General features: G+C 45.7%; 1 protein-coding gene across 1 annotated transcript in view; it reads left to right on the top strand.

Annotated features, from left to right (window-relative positions):
- The window catches only part of LOC120999367 (zinc finger protein 615-like), a 44,626-nt gene extending 33,088 nt beyond the window's left edge, over positions 1-11,538 (top strand). Inside the window, exon 4 of the mRNA XM_040430236.1 lies at positions 11,066-11,538. Coding sequence (XP_040286170.1) covers positions 11,066-11,538 — 473 coding nt within the window. The remainder of the gene's footprint in view (positions 1-11,065) is intronic.
- The last annotated feature ends 8,632 nt before the right edge of the window (positions 11,539-20,170 follow it).

Here is a 20,170-nt window from a genome sequence, read left to right on the forward strand (position 1 = left end):
ATAGATGACATTATCTTCATCTGTGAAGGGGAGCGTAGTATTTTAGATGAACTTATTTTAAGACTGAACACGAACTAATGGAATCTAGGCTTCACTGCCCACATAGATCCAACCACTGCCATTTTCCTTGACCTACAGCTATCGATCAGAAACAACCAAATTGAGACATGTTAATTTTTTCAAAATGTAGATGCGAACAGCTATTTATTTTACAAAAGCGGCCACTATCACAAGTGGAAGAAGAACATACCATACGGTCAGATGAAAAGAATCAGGAGAAACTGCTCAGACAATAGTGTTATTGAGAAACAATTAGAAGTTCTAAAGTCTAGATTTCTAGAGAAGGGATACCCGGAGGGCCTAATTTTAGATTCTATAAATAAGGTAAAGAATGAAAGCCAACTGGATAATCTGAAGCCCAAAAACCCAAATACAACAAAAAATTTAAGTTTTACATTAGGAAAGCCTGAAGTGAACAACTACGGACATTCCGTTATAACATGCTACAATTCAGCACATAACAGAATTAAAAATATACTATGCCAACATTGGGCAATTTTAATGAAAGATCCCATAATAGGGAAAACTATTTCAAAACAACCTCAACTTACTTTCCGCAGGGCTAAGACCATGAAACATATACTAGCACCCTCCTGCCCCACGCTCAAGGGGACTATAGAAGAAAACCCAGGTTCGGCTGATCGTAACCAACACATTATAGGGTCATTTAAATGTGGCCACAAGAGATGCAAATGCTGTTTAACCATAACAGATGGGGTAAAGGAAGTGACCATTCTAACTTCAGGTGAAAAAATCCAGCTACCTGTCACGGGGTTCCGAAGGTGCACTCGGTCCCCCATCGCCCGCAGACCTGTTGCTTAGCTTTGGGAATGAGGATCTGTGTTTGACCTCATTCCCAGGGCGGCTTTACTAGCTGGGTGGCTCCCTGCTCCTAAGTCTGCCTTGAGCGCCGAGCTGATCACTCGGTGCTCGACTGGTTGGTCTGTCGGACATGTGACGCTGGCCACGTCACATGACCCTTATTCCCCACTATAAATACAGGCAGCCTGCTGGCTACAGGTTGCCTGTTAATTTCTAGGTTCCTGGCTATTTGTTGGACTGCTGAATACTTACCTGATCCTGTTCCTTGACCATCCTTTTACCTGATCCTCCTGTACTGCGCATCCGTCCTGGTATTGTGACCTCGGCTCCCACCTGACTACTCTCTTAGGACTCCTCTTGTACTTCTCTGCTCTCCTGGTATTTGACCCCGGCTTCTCCTGACCATTCTTTGCTTTATCCTTTGTACTTTGTAGCTTTCCTGGTATTGACTCGGTCCGTTCACGTCCTGTTGTTTGTCTGTCTGTCATCCCTGCACTTATTCCAAGTTAGGGATTGCCGTCCAGTTGTCCCCTGTCATTAGGACTCACGAGGCAAGTAGGCAGGGCCAGGGGTAAGGGTGGAGCGCAGTGGTCACTTCCCTTCCCCCCTGTGTGTGTGTGTACGCGACCGTTACAGATTAACAGGCCCAATAACCACTGTATTATGAATCCTCTGGTGACCCTGACTGACTATGTCTCTAATCAGACGCAGATGGTGCAGGAGTTAGGGGAAATACTCAGCTCTTTTGAGTTAGGGCAAGGCTCTTCCACTCCTCAGGCCTCCAGTCCGCATTTTGAGCCCCAGATTAAGCTCCCAGAAACCTTTTCTGGAGACCGGAAGAAGTTTCTCTCTTTTAAGGAGAGTTGCAAACTTTACTTCCGTTTGCGCCCCGTGTCCTCTGGGCCCGAGAGTCAACGCATGGGCATTATCATTTCCCGATTACAGGGTGATCCCCAGGACTGGGCGTTCTCTTTACCTGCTGGCGCCAGTTGTTTATATTCTGTGGAGGGGTTCTTTCAGGCCCTAGGTACCCTCTATGATGAACCAGACAGGGCTCTAGTAGCCGAGACGGCTCTAAAGGCACTGGTTCAGGGCAATTTACCAGAGGAGGATTATTGCACCCAATTCAGAAGGTGGTGTGTCCCCTCAGGATAGAAACGAACCAGCCCTGAAGAGTCAGTTCAGGTCAGGTCTGTCTGATAAATTAAAGGATCTTCTGGTCAGTTATCAACTTCCAGAGACCTTAGAGGAGATGATGACCCTTGTTGTCCGACTTGACCGACGGGTTAGAGAGAGACGACAGGAACAACAGTTCTCTTCCCAGATGGTGGTCCAGCCAGAGGCCTATCCCAGAGACAATGCTGAGGTCTCCACCGAGGAACCCATGTAGGTTGGCATGACCCGAGGGAATCTTCGCCGCAGACGTGGAGAATGCTTTTACTGTGGAGATTCTGACCATTGGATCAACCAGTGTCCTAAGAAGGTCCTCTCTGTCAAGTCTCCTAAGGCAAGGCAACCTAAAGACCAGGTACACCCTGAATTTTCTAAATGTAAGCTTTCGGTACCCATTACAATTTCTCTGGGAGTAGATAAATGGCCGGGTAAGGCCTTTATTGATTCTGGCTCAGCGGCTAGCTTTATTGACTCTGAGTATGCTGTAAGATTGGGTATTCCTATGTTTGCCTTACCAACTCCTATCCATGTCATGGCTATTGATGCTACTCCTCTTATTGGTGGTACGGTGAGCTTATGTACCTCAGAGATTTCTCTAACCGTGGGTGTGTGCCACTCAGAGAGATGTTCGCTTCTAGTCCTGGAGAACCTACCTGCTGAGGTGGTACTAGGGTTGCCTTGGCTCCGACTACATAACCCCACTATAGATTGGTCCAATGGGGAGTTGGTGAGATGGGGGCCTAAGTGTGACTCGTGCCTGTCCGTGGTACAGGCTGGGGTCTCAGTAAAGTCTGATACTTTACCCTCTGTTGTTAGAGAATATTCTGATGTATTCTCATCACCAACCCCGGAGGTTCTACCCCCCCCATAGACCTTATGATTGTACTATAGAGCTAGTAGAGGGGGCCAAGTTTCCTAAAGGATGAATTTATAATCTTTCTATGCCCGAACGCAAGGCCATGGAAGATTATATTAAGGAGAGCCTTGGTAAAGGGCATATTAGACCTTCTGTCTCTCCTATGGGGGCAGGGTTTTTCTTCGTTAAGAAAAAAGATGGTGGTCTTAGGCCATGTATCGATTCCCGGAGATTAAATAAAATCACTGTCCAGAATAGATACTCCCTCCCATTGATTCCGGATTTATTTAACCAGGTCCTGGGGGCAACCTGGTTTTCCAAAATTGACCTGAAAGGGGCATACAATCTAATCCGAATCAAGGAGGGAGACGAATGGAAGACGGCGTTCAATACTCCGGTAGGACACTTTGAATATCAGGTGATGCCTTTTGGACTCAGCAATGCCCCAGCTGTGTTCCAAAACTTCATGAATGACATTCTTAGGGAGTTCTTAGGTAAATTTGTTATTGTCTATCTTGACGACATTTTGATATTCTCTCCTGACTTCGAATCCCATGTGTCTCATGTTAGACAAGTATTAGAGGTGTTGAGGGAGAATCAGCTATCCGCTAAACAAGAGAAATGTGTCTTTGGTGTGCAGGAGATTCTGTTTCTAGGGCATGTTCTGACTCCTCACGCCTTCAAGATGGATCCTGGTAAGGTACTAGCAATTAAGGAATGGGTAAGACCTTGATCCTTAAAGGCCTTACAACGGTTCTTAGGTTTCGCCAATTACTATCGTAAATTTATTATGAATTTTTCCGTAATTGCTAAACCGTTGACCGACCTTACTAAGAAAGGGGCGGATTTGGAGAATTGGTCTACTGAGGCCATTTCTTCATTTGAAAAATTAAAAAAGGCATTCAGTAGCGCTCCCATTCTGATCCAGCCTGATCAGGAGAAACCTTTTATTGTGGAGGTGGATGCGTCCGAGGACGGCGCAGGAGCAGTCCTTTCACAAGGTCCTGCTAGCCTCACTAATCTGAGACCATGTGCCTTCTTCTCCAGGAAATTCTCTCCCACGGAGAGAAACTACGACATAGGGAATAGGGAGCTGCTGGCCATTAAATGGGCATTTGAGGAGTGGAGGCATTTTCTGGAGGGGGCAAGGCATTGTGTAACTGTTGTCACTGACCATAAAAACCTTATGTTCCTCGAGTCTGCTAAGAGGTTGAATCCCCGACAAGCCAGATGGGCTCTGTTTTTTACTCGTTTCGATTTTTCCATCACGTTCAGGCCGGGAAGTAAAAATGTGAAGGCGGACGCATTATCTCGGAGCTTCCAGGCTTTTCAACCTACTGAGGTACCACCTGAATCCATCCTACCAGCAAAAATCTTCTTAGCAGCTCTTACCCAGGATATCTCGGCTCGCATTAGGTCGGAACAACATCTGGCACCGGTATCCACCCCAACAGATAAGTTGTTTGTTCCCGTACAATTTCGTCTCCAGCTGTTGGGTGAGTGTCACGATTCTGCCTTTTGTGGACATCCGGGTGTTGAGGGCACTAAGGATCTGGTTTCTAGATCTTATTGGTGGCCCACTCTAACTAGGGATGTCAAGTCCTATGTGTCAGCCTGTGAGGTTTGTGCCAGGTCCAAGACACCTAGGACTCGCCCTGCTGGTAACCTACGACCCCTACCCATTCCCAGTAGACCCTGGTCCCATATCTCGATGGACTTTATAACTGACCTACCGCCGGCGGAGGGTAAGACTGTAGTGTGGGTAGTGGTGGATAGGTTTAGCAAGATGGTCCATTTCATTCCCCTGTCTAAACTCCCGAATGCCAAAACCCTGGCGTCTATTTTTGTGAAAGAAATTGTTCGATTGCATGGTATCCCGGAAAATATTGTTTCTGACAGGGGTGTGCAGTTTGTGTCCAAATTCTGGAGGGCCTTCTGTCAAAAATTTAAAATTTCATTGTCTTTTTCCTCTGCCTACCACCCTGAGAGTAATGGGCAGACTGAACGCCTTAATCAGTCTGTCGAACAATTCTTGAGGTCATATGTTGCTGATGACCAGCAATTATGGGTGAAATTTCTTCCATTGGCTGAATTTGCTTTGAATAACCGTGTCAATTCTTCCGCTGGGGTCTCCCCTTTCTTTTGTAACCATGGTTTCCATCCCCGTTTTCATTCTGGGTCGTCCGTCTCCTCCTCTAACCCTGAAGCGGATAAACTCTCCTCCGAACTGTGCACAGTTTGGGCCCGGGTTCAATCGAACCTAGAAAAGGCTCAATGTTCTCAGAAACTCAAGGCCGATAGGAGACGTTCAAGGGGGGTAAACTTTCAGGTTGGGGATAAAGTATGGTTGTCCTCCAAGAATCTATCTCTCAAGGTAACTTCTAAAAAATGTACTCCTCGTTTTATTGGACCATATAAGATCACGGAAGTGATTAACCCGGTATGTTTTAGGTTGGAGCTGCCCGAGTCATTCCACATTCATGATGTGTTCCATAAATCTCTGCTTAAAAAATATTTTGAACCGGTAGTACCATCAAAAGCCTCACCTCCGCCGGTTCTTGTTAATGATGCTGTCGAGTATGTGGTGTCTAAAATAGTGGATGTCCGGAAGGTGCGTAATTCCTTGCAGTACCTGATTCACTGGAAGGGGTATGGACCTGAAGAGAGATCTTGGGTACCTGCCAGGGAGGTTCGTGCTCCTAGACTTGTTCGTAAATTTCATTTAGAACACCCTGAAAAGCCATCGCCTGAAGTCTTGGGTCCGGTGGCCCCTCGTAAATGGGGGGGTACTGTCACGGGGTTCCGAAGGTGCACTCGGTCCCCCATCGCCCGCAGACCTGTTGCTTAGCTTTGGGAATGAGGATCTGTGTTTGACCTCATTCCCAGGGCGGCTTTACTAGATAGGTGGCTCCCTGCTCCTAAGTCTGCCTTGAGCGCCGAGCTGATCACTCGGTGTTCGACTGGTTGGTCTGTCGGTCATGTGACGCTGGCCACGTCACATGACCCTCACTAAATACAGGCAGCCTGCTGGCTACAGGTTGCCTGTTAATTTCTAGGTTCCTGGCTATTTGTTGGACTGCTGAATACTTACCTGATCCTGTTCCTTGACCATCCTTTTGCCTGATCCTCCTGTACTGCGCATCCGTCCTGGTATTGTGACCTCGGCTCCCACCTGACTACTCTCTTAGGACTCCTCTTGTACTTCTCTGCTCTCCTGGTATTTGACCCCGGCTTCTCCTGACCATTCTTTGCTTTATCCTTTGTACTTTGTAGCTTTCCTGGTATTGACTCGGTCCGTTCACGTCCTGTTGTTTGTCTGTCTGTCATCCCTGCACTTATTCCAAGTTAGGGATTGCCGTCCAGTTGTCCCCTGTCATTAGGACTCGCGAGGCAAGTAGGCAGGGCCAGGGGTAAGGGTGGAGCGCAGTGGTCACTTCCCTTCCCCCCTGTGTGTGTGTGTGTACGCGACCGTTACACTACCTGACCACATGGACTGTAGCTCACATAATATCATCTATATGCTCCAGTGCCCATGTGGTCTCCAATACATTGGTCGCATCGCCCAGAGCGTTATAGACAGGTTAAACTCTCACTGCTCCAATATCAACAAGCAATATATGAAACACAGCGTCTCCAGACACTTTGCACAGGCCCATTCAGGCGACATATCCAGCCTAAAGATTACACCAATAGAATGGGTCCCACAATCTTTCCAACGCCTGTGCTGAAAAGAAATGTACTGGATTTTCCGCTTCAACTCTCTAACCCCTCTCGGCCTAAACGAAACATTAGAACATAACTACTAAGTCCTCTTCTCTGTCTTTTAATATATTAATGTATTATTATTTTATTTTTACACATATCTTTTTTAGATATGTATTATATTACATCTAAGACTATGTACTTAAAATTTTTATATATTTATGAATTCATGTATATATTCTTATGTATTGTCCTTGTATTTATGTACCCAATGTATATGCATTCATACTCTCACACAGCACAATGGTAACTGATTTTCCATATTACATTACATCCGCTAAGAAATCTACATATATATCAGAAATTTTTGTACTAATGTACAATATTATTTTTTATATACAACTTTACATACTACTTAATTTGCTCAAAAGGCGTGCGTTCCATGTTGGGACACACAATTACCCTTACACTGCCCAATGGATACAGATATCCCTTACCAGTATCACTATATCCCGTTTCTTTTTTCCATCTAATGCCCTTAATGAGCATGTATAGCTACTCTATATGGCCTCCCCTCCATTCATCTGTGTGCGCTCCACCTTGGAACGCATACCATAAATAGCCCCTCCTTCTGGCCTAGCGAAAACCACACAATACGAATGCGTTCTACCTTCAATCACATAGCCGAATATGGCCTCAGTCTTATCTTATTGGCATGCGCTCCACCTTGGAACGCATGCCTTAGGCCGCTTCCGCTTTCAGCTCTGCGGCCCTCGACCCGTGGCATACAAGCATAGGAAACACATGCGTTCCAGTCTGGAACACATAGCTGAAGTGCCATCGCCCCCAACACCACTACCTGGAGCCCACGGTTTTATACAATATACAGGTACATAATATCCTGGACATAAATATATTAATCCAAGCTTAAAACAACTATTTATTATATATTTTTGTTTTTTTTATACTCATAAGCAAGACGCGCTCCACTCTGGAACGCACGCCACATGCACTTCCGCTTCCGCTTTTCACGGGCACCACAACTATATTACTTATAGATTAATTATTAGTGTAATGGGTGTATTTTATTTTTTAACACCAAACCCCTCATAACCAGTTGCTGGGTCCCCTATATACTAGATACTAATAACCAAGACATTAGCAGTTGAAACCATCTGATCATGGTAAACCACACTACAGGAAGTGACCTCATATGCACCACCCTGTCCTCCCTAGCACCTGCCTATTTAGGTTTGAGTTTTATATGTTTATACATGCTTGTTTATCTTGCTTCTGAAGAAGGGGACTGGTATACTTCCCCCGAAACGCGTCAAGCTCTTGTTTTTACTGGAATAACGCAACCTTTTGATGCTACCTTCTTTGAAGTACCTGGTGAAGTAAGTGATAAAACATTCTCCTGCCACCCTTTCTGGTCTTAATATGTTTTATACTAATTCATATAAATTACTGTATTTTTCTTTCTAATCTTGTTATACCTATTGTAGACACACTGATAGCTCTTTTATCTGGCGGTCCTCTAGTGCCCCTACCCATTTCCTACATTTTGGTGTAACCCTATTCATTAGGCATTTTTGAATTCCTCTTATCACTGGCAATTCACCCTTTTTTGGCTGAATTGATTCTCTCTAGGGTGCAGCCTACGGAATAACCGTTAACACCTCCATAGCATCCCCTTGCGCTCTCCCCATTCCCACGTCTACTCCCATCCCCATTTCCTTACCCATTACCCTTCTTTTTCTAGCTCAGTTTTTTTACTCTACACTTGTACTCTCTCATGGCAAAGAAGTGGCCTGCTCCTTGGAATTGTTGCTGGCAAGTTACACACTACTATCAATATGTGAAGCAGCAGTTAAAGCCATGGCTAGCATGTCTTCTATAGCGCACCTGGTCAAGGTTTTGCATGGAAATGGTGATGTTGCACCACAGCAATGAGGCCAGATGTATTGACACCGCCTCCACTTTCTCGTCATAAGACATCCTTCTGTGTCCAACAGAAACAGGGCAGAGTGTTGCTTCCACTGACGCTTTCTTCTTTCCTATTTGCAAACTGAAGCATTGCCATGCTGTCTTACAACTGGTGAGCATGGCCAAGAGAAGACACAGTGTGGATCACTTACAATTCGGCATCTGAATGAGTTTTCACAGGCCCAGTGTCGCGGCCTCAGTGTTGTGCACCGTGACACAGTTGCCGTGCATGCTGTTGCCTGGGGCAATGTGTTGTTTATTCAGCATGTATGTGCCCTGGCCCTTTTATCATGGTTTCTCCCTGTCTGGTGCCGGAGGGGTTAACTATCTGGCTAGGTGTGGCCACTTGGTGTTTATCTTGCCTGTGGCTTCCAAGCTGGAGTTAGTTGTACTCCAGCTCCTGTTTGTGCTGGAACTATGCTCCTGTCCTGGGTGTGCCCAGTCCTTGAGGGCCACCTAGTGGGACATCAATGTCTTCCTGATGTCATCTATGTCATCCCATTGTCTACCTTCCCTTCACTACCCTTGCATATGTTTGGTGATGTTTATGTATGGGTGGTTGTTGTCTGATCTGTTGGTGTCTGTAGTCCAACATGTTTGCTAGACATGTTCCCTGTGTGTTGTGTGCCTCCGAAAGGGGGCCTCAGGGTTCTCCGGAGGGGGAACCACAAATCAGTGTGCAGCTCTGCCAGGGGCTGCCATGCATTCTGTCCGCATGGGTGTCCGGTCATCGTTGTTGCCGCGGCAGGTTAGTGCGAGTTGTTTCTGGGCTTTTACCTGACAATTCTGTAGCTGTGCACTGCCGGTCCCTTCCTTTGCAGCAAGGCCAGTGAGACTCCTGTTCATCCATGTCTGGGATGAACAGGTTGTCTCAGCCCTTTCTTTATTTGAGAGATTATCAGGGCGACTCAGGGTCCTAGGTTTCCTGAGTATAAGCCCACCTACCATCCGGGTCTACTCATACGGTTAGGAGTCATGGCCAGGATTAGGGCGGCTTTAGGAGGTGATCTGCTTCCCATTCCTGATATCCAGGCCTAGCTGCTTCCTCTTCTACCCTCCTTATATGGTGGGGAGTTATCCCCCACTCCCCACAGTGAGAGTATGTCCCACTAAGGCTACTCTGTGTGTTGTAACCTTCGAAAGAGGGTTCAGCATATGCCGCTTTCTGGCATGCATGCTTGTCCTCCGGAGGGAGGGTGAAAGCTGAGATGCTGTTAACAGTGCGGTTCTCTGTGACAGTGGTTGCAGTAGGTGTGAACCGTCACTTGTGTTTGTGTCTCCCCTCGTCCAAGTCTCAGTGGTTCTGTCGCTTGTGTAGTGATGGCTGGCTGCATTTCTTGTAGTACTGGCTCTGGTGTTTGCTGGCAGTGACCTGGTGTAAACTGTGTCTGAGTTGGACGCAGTGTTCAGTGCGATCTCTCCTGGCTGTTTGTTGGCTGGCTGCCTGGTTCCTAGTTGGTGGTTTTGGTGTGCTGGCGTCAGTCTTGGGGAGACTCGCTTGCGCTGACACTGATTTCTTGACTCCCCCCCCCCTTTTCTTTGGGTGTTCCACTTAGTTTTCCCTTTTCAGTTGGGGAGGGCTTTGAGGGGTGGGAGTGTCACGGCTTCTGTGTTGTGTGCCGTGACATGGTTGCCATGCATGCTGTTGCCTGGGGCAACGCATTGTTTATGCAGCATGTATGTGCCCTGACCCTCATATCATGGTTCCTCCCTGTCTGGTGCTGGAGGGGTTAACTACCTGGCTGGGTGTGGCCACTTGGTGTTTATCTTGCCTGTGGCTTCCAAGCTGGAGTTAGTTGTACTCCAACTCCTGTTTGTGCTGGAATTATGCTCCTGTCCTGGGTGTATTATCTGCCCCGTCCTTGAGGGCCACCTAGTGGGACATCGATGTCTTCCCGATGTCATCTATGTTATCCCGTTGTCTACCTTCCCTTCACTACCCTTGCATATGTTTGGTGATGTTTATGTATGGGTGGTTGTTGTCTTGTCTAGTGGTTGTTACATGTCTGGTCTGTTGGTGTCTGTAGTCCAGCATGTTTGCTAGACATGTTCTCTGTCGGGGGCCGCCATGCACCCTTCCGCATGGGGGTCCGGTTGTCGTCGTTGTTGCCGCGGCAGGTTAGTGTGAGTTGTTTCTGGGCTTTTACCTGCCGATTCTGTAGCTGTGCACTGCCGGTCCCTTCCTTTGCAGCTAGGCCAGTGAGACTCCTGTTCATCCATGTCTGGGATGAGCAGGTTATCTCAGCCCTTTCTTTATTTGAGGGATTATCAGGACGACTCAGGGTCCTAGGTTTTCTGGGTATGAGCCCACCTACCATCTGGGTCTGCTCATACGGTGAGTAAGGGCGAGAATTAGGGATGCAATAGGAGGTGACCAGTTCCCTTTTTCCAGTTTCCTGGACTAGTTGCTATCCGTCTGCTTCCCGTTGTGGGCATACTCCTTCCCAATGGATTCCCCTTGTCTAGCTTCAGTGGAATCGTCCTTTCAGGTCTTTGGTGTACTTTATGAGGAACCTGATAGGGCGACTGTGGCAAAATCTCAGTTGAAGTCTCTTACTCAGGGGGACAGACCAGTAGAGGAGTACTGTACCCAATTCCCCAAGTGGTGTGTTCCCTCTGGCTGGAATGAGCCAGGACTCAAGTGTCAGTTTAGATCGGGGCTCTCTGAAAGTCTCAAAGACATGTTGGTCAGCTATACCTGTTCTGACACCTTAGAGCAGACTATGACCCTAGCTGTTAGACTGGACCAACGCATCAGAGAAAGGCAGCAGGAACATCTGTTCTTTCCACAGGCGGTTGGCAAACCAGACTCCTTACCTATAGGAGTTAAGGTGGAAAATCATCTTGAAGAACCCATGCAATTCGGGATGACCAGAAGAGATCAACGACGCCAAAGGCGTACATGCTTCTACTGTGGAGACTCTGACTACAGGGTATGACTATGCCCCAAGGCTCCTTCCTTCGGGAGATCATCCAAATCGGACGTCCCGAAGGATAAGGTATTGGAAAATTTATGATTGGATATTTGGACGATATCCAGATTTTTTCACCGAATTGGGATCCCCATGTCACTCACACCAGACAGGTTCTGGAGGTCCTTAGAAAAAAACTATTATTTTCCAAAGAGGAGAAATGTATATTTGGGGTACCAGAAATTTAGTTTTTGGGATATATCTTTACTCTTCAATCTTTTAAGATGGATCCGGGGAAGGTGCAAGCCATTCAGGAATGGGTGAGACCCTCTTCCCTTAAAGCGTTATAATTTGCAAATATTGCAAATATTTTTGGGTTTTCCAATTATTATCGAAAATTTATTTAAAAAAATTCGGTGGTCGCTAAACCTCTTACCGACCTTACCAGGAAGGGATGCGGATCTGGTGAATTGACCATCTGAGGCCATAAAAGCCTTCGAAACTCTCAAGAAGTGTTTTGTTAACGCCCCAATCCTGGTTCAGCTGAATCAAGAAAAGCCTTTTGTAGTCGAGGTCAATGCATCTGAAGATGGAGTAGGATCGGTTCTCTCTCAGGGGTCATCATGGCCTTATGAAATTGTGAGTATTATTAATCCTGTATATTTTAAACTAAGACTGCCTGACTCCTTTCGCATCCATAATGTTTTTCACAAATCTTTACAAAAAAAATATGTGTCAGCTGTATTTCTTTCACAAGAATCTCCGCCACCATAGGTTGCCGGGCAACTCGAATTTGAGATCTCTAGGATTGTCGATGTAAGAAAGGTCTGCAATTCTTTCCAGTATTTAGTCCATTGGAAGGGTTTCGGTCCTGAAGAGAGGTCTTGCGTATCGGCGAGTAAGATGCATGCTGCCAGACTGGTAAAATAATGCCATCTTGCCTATCCAGAGAAGCCCACTCCAGTGACTATGGGTCCGGTGGCCCCTCGTGGAAGGGGGGGCGGTACTGTAATGAGGACCCGGCGACGCGTGTTTCCTTCGCACTGCCGGCGCCCTGCGCAAGGGGAGGGTCAAGAACGCAGCCTGCGTCCTCGTCTCCATGGCAGCAGGCGAGCAGCAGAGGAGCTGAGTGCCGATAATGATGATCGGTGCTCAGCTGTGTTGGGCTGTGTACTGTGCGTCACATGATGCTGGCCACGTCATGTGACTCACCTGCCAGGGCTATTTAAACCGGCAGCCTGCTGGCCACAGGTTGCCTGTGATTGGTCTTATTTCATTCACCAGCATATCGTCTGTAAGTGTTTGTTGTGTTTTGACCTCGGCTCCGTATTTTAACCTCCTGCATTTGACGCGACCTCTTGGCTTTGACCCCGGCGTGAGTTTGACTTGATCTTGCTTTTCTCTTTTGTATTGTTGTTCCTCCTGCTCCTGACCTCGGCTCGTATTGACTTTGATATTTGATTAACACCTCAGTGCCTGCCTGTCACTTTGTTTATTGTTTTCTCCTTTTATTGTATTCTTACCGTTAAGGCGCTGCACGTACTCAGATTAGGGACCGCCGTCAAGTTGTACACCATCGCCTAGGGCGGACCGTGCAAGTAGGCAGGGACAGAGGTGAGGGTGGAGCTCAGGGCGGCACACACTCCTCCCGTACGTGACAGCAGTATTATGTCCAATATTATGTCACAGGTGTATGAGGCGCTGTGACCCAAGCCCAGGTGGCTATGTTTTATAGCAGATATCTGCCTGCTGCGACTGGGATAATAGATAACTCTGTTTCCGGCGGTTTAACCCTTCAGATACCAAAATCAATAGCAACAGCACTATCTGAGCGATTAGACAGAGGGAGAGGCTTGTGAGGGTCCCCAGGCCTGCTATATTTAAAAACCTATTACGACCTGCCTCTGTAAAAATAAGTAAACAATAAAATGTAACATAATTGGAATTGCTGAGTCTAAAAACGTCCCAACCATTACAATATAAAAATATGTAATATGCTCAGTAAATGCAGTAACAGAAAACAATTAAAAATAGCTGATTTGCTGTTCTTTGGCCATCTCATTTCAACAAAAGAAATAGAATAAAAAGTGATCAAAAAGTTATACAATATGTACCGCAAAATGGTAACATTAAAAAGTACAGCTCGCCCCATAAAAAACAAGCCCTCAAACATTACTGTCGACAAAAAAAAAACTTATGGCTCTCAGAATGTAGCGATGCAAAGGTTTTGATTTTTTAAGTAGTAAAACATATTAAAAACTGTATAAATGTGGTGTCGCCATAATCGTACCGATTTCTGGACCAATCAGGTTATTTTTACTCACAAATTTTTTATTAGAAAATCAGAGCATACAACATCTTCCATAGTGTCACAGTACAATGAAATACAATATAATTTGCGCATCACAGTACAAACTCTTAAAATAGAAGACATTGGATGAGAAGTTTACATTTATATAAGAAGAAACAAGGCCGTGAAGAGACGGCCAACAAACAGTAATTAAAACTGCACCACATTTAAAATCAATTAGTAGAAATTAGATATTTATCTCCTACAATTGCAGATCTGGTAAAGAAGGATAGTTTCTGGATATGTAAGATGCCCATTTTTGCCACCTGATGCTGACACAAGACAACCGGCATAGTTTTTTTCGCAATCAGTAGTTCCATGCCATAATTATAGTGGACTTTAGCAATGATTTCTGGTATGGCTGGGAGATCCCTGCTCTTCCACCTTTTCAGCTATTGCAACTCTCGTTACTGTTAGTATATGAAAAGCAATAGTTAGGTTTGCTATACTTAAACATTCCAGCCCCAAGGAGAGCAAGGCTATTTCCGGGGAGAGTGGAAGTGCCACCCCAATTACAGCATTTACAAGTGACAATATGTTGGACCAGAAACGGTGAACAGTGGGGCAGGTCCACCAGATGTGCATTAAGCTGCCAATGGCTGACAGGCACCGCCAACAAACATTCGAGGTGGTTGGGTATATAAAGGAGTTTTCTCGAGGCCTCTAGGTGGTTGACACATTTCGAGGTTTTAGAGCTGAGGGAGAATACAAAGGCCCAATGTGCTGGCGTGAAAGTTTTATTTAGGTCTTTCTCCCACTTAATCTGGAACGGGAATTTTGATATAGTAACCGAGAGTTGTAATCCCCTATAGGCTTCAGAAATACCTCCTTTGCATATCAGAGGGTTCTGGAAAGACACAGCATACGCAGAGGATTGTGTAGAATGCGTAATGTTCTTAGAGGCTAGAAGGTGACGTAATTGAAGGTATTTATAAAAATCTGACCACTGGACTTGATACCGCTCTCTTAAATCTGTGAATGGTATAAGGGCCCCATTAGATAAAATCCGGGACACTGAAAGGATCCCTTTAGATTCCCATTGTGAGAAATCAGTATCCGGCAAGCAGGCACTGAAAGCTGACAACGGAGCATCTATAATCCTGAATGGAAGAATTTTCGGGATAAGGGGACATTTGATCCACAAAGACATTCCAGCCTGGCTAGTGACAGATGGAGATCGCGGAGGTGTTTTGGAGAGTATTCCTTGCCAAAGTAAATGCTGCAATGAGGGTGCACGAGTTAAGCTAGTTTCCATTTGTACCCATTTTTTCGCGGTGTCATTAATCCACCAGCTTTTGAGTTGGTCGAGCACAGTAGCTTGGTAATAGTTACCTATTAGGACATCCCAGCCCCCCTTCCCCAGTTTAACAGGTCAACTTGCAGGATAACAGGCCGAACTGGATGGACAAATGTCTTTTTTCGGCCTTATGTACTATGTTATATCACTATGTTACTATGTTATATAGGATATCTGACGCCACTCTCACCCTCTGCTTTTTCCATATAAATTGTAATATAAGGGCTTGAAGCGAGGCAATATATCTACGGGGCACAATGACAGGCAGGTTCCTAAATAAGTACAGAATCTTAGGCAAAAGAAACATTTTGGTCGCTGCAATTCGGCCCATCCAAGAGAGAGGGTATTGCGAGTAGGCCATAATGTCATTTTTAATTTGTGTGATGATAGCATTATAGTTAACAGACTGGAGGTTTCTAAGGGGGAACGTGAGGGTGATACCTAAGTAGGGAATACCTCCCTTTAGTATCTGACGAAAGCCACATTCCTAGCATAAGCGATTTGTGAGAGTTAATTTTATAGTAGCTCACCCGACTAAATTGATCGATGATATCTGAAACAGCTATTAAGGAGGATAAGGGGTCCATAACTGAAATAATGACGTTGTCCGCGAAAAGACCTATTTTGTGCTCTGTTTCGCCAATAGTGATACCTTTAATATTCAAGGACAACCTGATTTGATGAGCTAGAGGTTCCATCAATAGAGCAAATAGGAGGGGAGAAAGGGGGCACCCCTGCCTTGTGCCATTAGTAATCACAAAGGGCGTGGAGAGGGCTCCTGAGGAATATACTCTGGCCGAGGGTTTGGAATATAACACTAAAATGGAAGACAGAAGCCGTGGGGGAAAACCAAATTTGCCCAGCACCGCCTCAAGATAGCCCCAGTGGATCCGGTCGAACGCCTTCTCGGCGTCCAATGATAGGAGCAGAGAAGGCGCTCGACCTTCAGCCACCACTGACATAATATTCAAGAATCTGAGTGTACCATCTACTGTCTGCCGGTCCTTGACAAATCCAACTTGATCAGCGTCAATTAACATTGGGAGAACATTTGTCAAGCATGTCGCAATCACCTTAGCGTAGATTTTTAGGTCCACGTTAAGGAGTAATATTGGCCTAAAATTAGAGGGAACATCTGGGGATTTCCCAGGCTTTGGCAGAGTGACTATCAATGCACTTAGCATTCCTTCAGGTAGAGAACCTGAGGACGCAGCATCATTAAATAGCCTAGTTAAGTAAGGAACTAGTAGGTCTTTATGGGCTTTGTAAAATTCATTGGTGAGACCGTCCGGCCCGGGTGATTTGCCAACTTTTAGGGTTTTAATTGCTGCAGAAACTTCCTCCGGAGAGAAAACAGAGGATGTGTCTAGTTTCTGACTGTCTGTCAATGAGGGCAAATTGAGATGGCGTAAAAATGTTTGTATAGAGGGCAAAGAAGGTTGAGGTGTGGACGCGTCAGCTGAAAGGTTGTACAGTGAGGCATAGTATTTAGCAAACTCATCAGCAATGCCTTGCGGATCAAACACCCTAGACCCATCAGAGCAGGATAGATAAGAAATTCTATTTTTGGCACTGCGCGACTTCAATTGTTTAGCAAGTAATGCCCCCCCTTTATTACCTTGCCAGTAATGTTGGAGCTTAAGCTTCCTCAGCATCAAGTCGTACTGGTAAGAATTTAGTTCATGCAAGCGGGATTGAATTAACGTTATTCCTGCTGCTCGCCTGGATTGTAATTGGAGTAACAACCGAGTTCTGCATTTTTTATCATAGGAAGATTGCTTAATAAAGTGGCCCCTGAGAGTCACTTTCATTGCACACCACAAAATACCATCAGAGATGTCACCAGAGTCGTTCTCCCTAAAATAATTGTGCAAACACTCGATGGTTTGAGGTGAGTAACGCGGACTCTGCAGTATAAAGTTATTAAGCCTCCATATGGAGTGATGTGCAGTAGCATACTGTTCTGTTATTTCAATTGCAATGGGCGCATGATCAGACCAAGTAATGGTATAGATATTTGAGGAGGCCACGCAGGGCAGTAATTGCCTGTCAACCAAAAAGTAATCAATCCTAGTGTATACCTTATGGGCAGCAGAAAAAAAAGGTGAAATCACGCTCAGTGGGGTGTTGGATCCGCCAGGCGTCATACAGATCATGTGATTGTGAAAGCTTAGCTATCGCCGATGGTTCCCTAGCCTCAGTTAAGGAGGTAGAGTCCATGGAAGGCCACATCACCGTATTAAAGTCTTCCAGCACAATGAGACGTCCCTTCTGAACTTTAGACACCTTGCGTAGAAGAGAATTACAGAAAGCAGAGGGGCGCCGATTAGGCGCATATAAAGAGACAATTGTGTATCGGACATTGTTAATAAGGCCGATCACAATGACAAATCTCCCACCGCTATCCACCTCAACCTTCCATTTGAAATGCAATAGAATCTAAACTCAACGCAATGGAAACCCCCCTTTTTTCCCTCCCAACTGCGGGTGCTGTGAATATATGAGGGACATTTTTGTGATTTAATCTAGGTACATCGACGGGCAATAAGTGCGTTTCTTGTACGCAGAGTATGTCAGCTTGAAGATGCTTAGTTTCTTTCCATAGTAAAGACCGTTTAAAGGGGGAGTTTAGTCCTTTAGCATTAAGTGAAACAATCTTAAATACCATGGTGAAAAACGATCGAGGGTGTGCTTAGCCGCAGTTTCTCATATAAGAGGACCCCACATCGTAAAGGTACAGGATCAACCATAGGAGAGGCAGAATATACCTGAGAAGAGGAAAATGTGGCGCTGTAAACAGATAAATGAATCAAAACAATAACATAACTAAGAGAACAGATGGTGGTGGTAACCGCTCGGTTACAGAGAAGTAGGAATAATATACAAAACTTCAGTAAGAAGGGTAATTGCAACATAGGGGCAGTATACAAGAATACTGGTCATATTCACGAGCTAGGATCGGCCTGAATCAGCCGAAGTAGCGCCCTGCAAGGAAAATTAGCAGGAGATAAAGGGAGGCAGTTATGAGCGACATTTCTCACCCATCCAATGATCACACAGTTTTTCGCTTGCGACGATCCACGGTAAACCATTCCTCTTCGACGCGTGAGGCCGGCGAATGTTGAAGACGGTCGCCATGGGATTCAGGGTCGGATAGGCCCCATTCTTGACCAAATTTCAATGCAGAAGCGGGAGTGGAGGCCACTTGCAGTGTGCCGTTATAGGTAATGAGCAACTTAACGGGGAACCCCCATCTGTAAGGGATTCCATGCTTACGCAGTAAAGCAGTGCTGGAAGACTCGCCAAGGTAGCTGCTGATAAATCGGCAAAAATGGAGATGTCCTGAAACCGCTCCGGTAGAGCAGGAGAGTTTCTTGCTAGAAGTGGATGCACGCAATAGTGTCGCGCGGTGCAGAGGTAGGTAGAGATTTGGGCTTGGGTAGCCTATGCGCCCTATCTATGAGCAAATCTGCGGTTGGAGCCTGAGGTAACAGACATGTGAAGAATTCTTTTAAGAAGGCTGCAAGATCTTCGCCCTTCACAGTCTCCGGAATTTCGTAGTGTCCACAAGTTTGTTATGTGCAGAGGTCAATTCCGCCATTTTAGATTCCACATGTGCGGTTCTAGACCCCAAAGCTGAGATATCATGTTGACTTTGGGTAATAGCGTCCCTGAGGTCCTGTTTTAAGGACTTTTGCAAATCTGCCATGAGAACTTTCATCCCCTTCAACACTGCTTCAGTGATTGGAGCAGGATCTGTTTCCCCTCCTGCCATCTCAAGCAAGGCAGCTGAGGCAAGCTGCTTAACTTTTTTTATATGAGGCACTGTGTGCCCGGTGTGATGGAGGGTCCTGCTGCACAGAAAAGTCATGCTGAGGAGAGTATGTGACCTGTGCAGGGAATATCGATGCAGAGGAGGAGGATGGGGATCTTCCCGAGGCCTGAGGAGACACAGGCTGCACTGAGGACGGGGATAATGCCGCTCTATCTGCTGCTGGGGCGCGAGAGTCGCCATCTTGGAGCACGCTCACAGCAGGGAAGAAGCTGGTGAGTTTCGCCGGGCTGCGGCGTCTCTTACCCCTCGGCATGGCTGAAACTGGCGCTGCTTGTAGCAGGGTGCTTGGGCAGTCCTCGGTGCGTACAGCAGGGAGATGCACGGACTTGCAGGGCTGTTTTTTGCCGGTTTTAGTGCCGATTATTTTTAACACACAGTTAACACTATAAAAACAAACCCCCCCTCCCAAAAAGACCAAAATTGTATTATTTTTTTTATTTATTTCACCCCACAAAGTATATTTTTCTCATTTTCCAATAGCAGATATGGTAAATGGTGTTAATAAAAATACAGCTTATCCTGCAAAAGAATAACCCTCATGTGACTATGAACCAATAAGTTAAACACGAAAGTACAAAAAAGAAAAATTTGCTTGGTCATTAACGGGTTAAACATACACTGCAATATCCGAGATAGCTGAGAACTGGCAGGTTCCATAGAGATGAATGGAGAGGCAAGTATGCAAGCCCAACCTGCAGCTTCATTCACTTTGGGGGCCCTGCAGTGTACAAGGCACCATTCTTGTGATTGTGGGGGACCCCCACCAATGTAATAGTTACTCCCCGAATATAATAAAAAAAACTAAGGGGGTCATTTATAAATCTTTTTACGCACACTTTTTGGTGTAGTTTTGTTGCAGATTTTGGCACAAAGAGGTTTTTGCGCAAAAATGTGCAACTTTTTCCTGCTCACACAACTTTTCTAAGTCGGAGGAAACAAAGGAAGCGCTGGCCGGGCCGCCTCATTCCATAAAAGAAAAGCTGGAAAGTAAAAATTACATTTTTTTTTTGTCATAACCAGTAGTTGCATTGTTCTGCCCTAAACTAATTGTTTTACATGTCGCTGTTAGGAATTGAACCCCAGACCTTCTATATAGGAGACCCACCAATTATAAACACCGGGTCATAAAAAATAGAGTAGACAGAGCCTTCACTGTACGAAAATTGATACCCAAACA

The sequence above is a fragment of the Bufo bufo genome, chromosome 4 (assembly GCF_905171765.1).
Source record: "Bufo bufo chromosome 4, aBufBuf1.1, whole genome shotgun sequence".
NCBI lineage: Eukaryota > Metazoa > Chordata > Amphibia > Anura > Bufonidae > Bufo > Bufo bufo.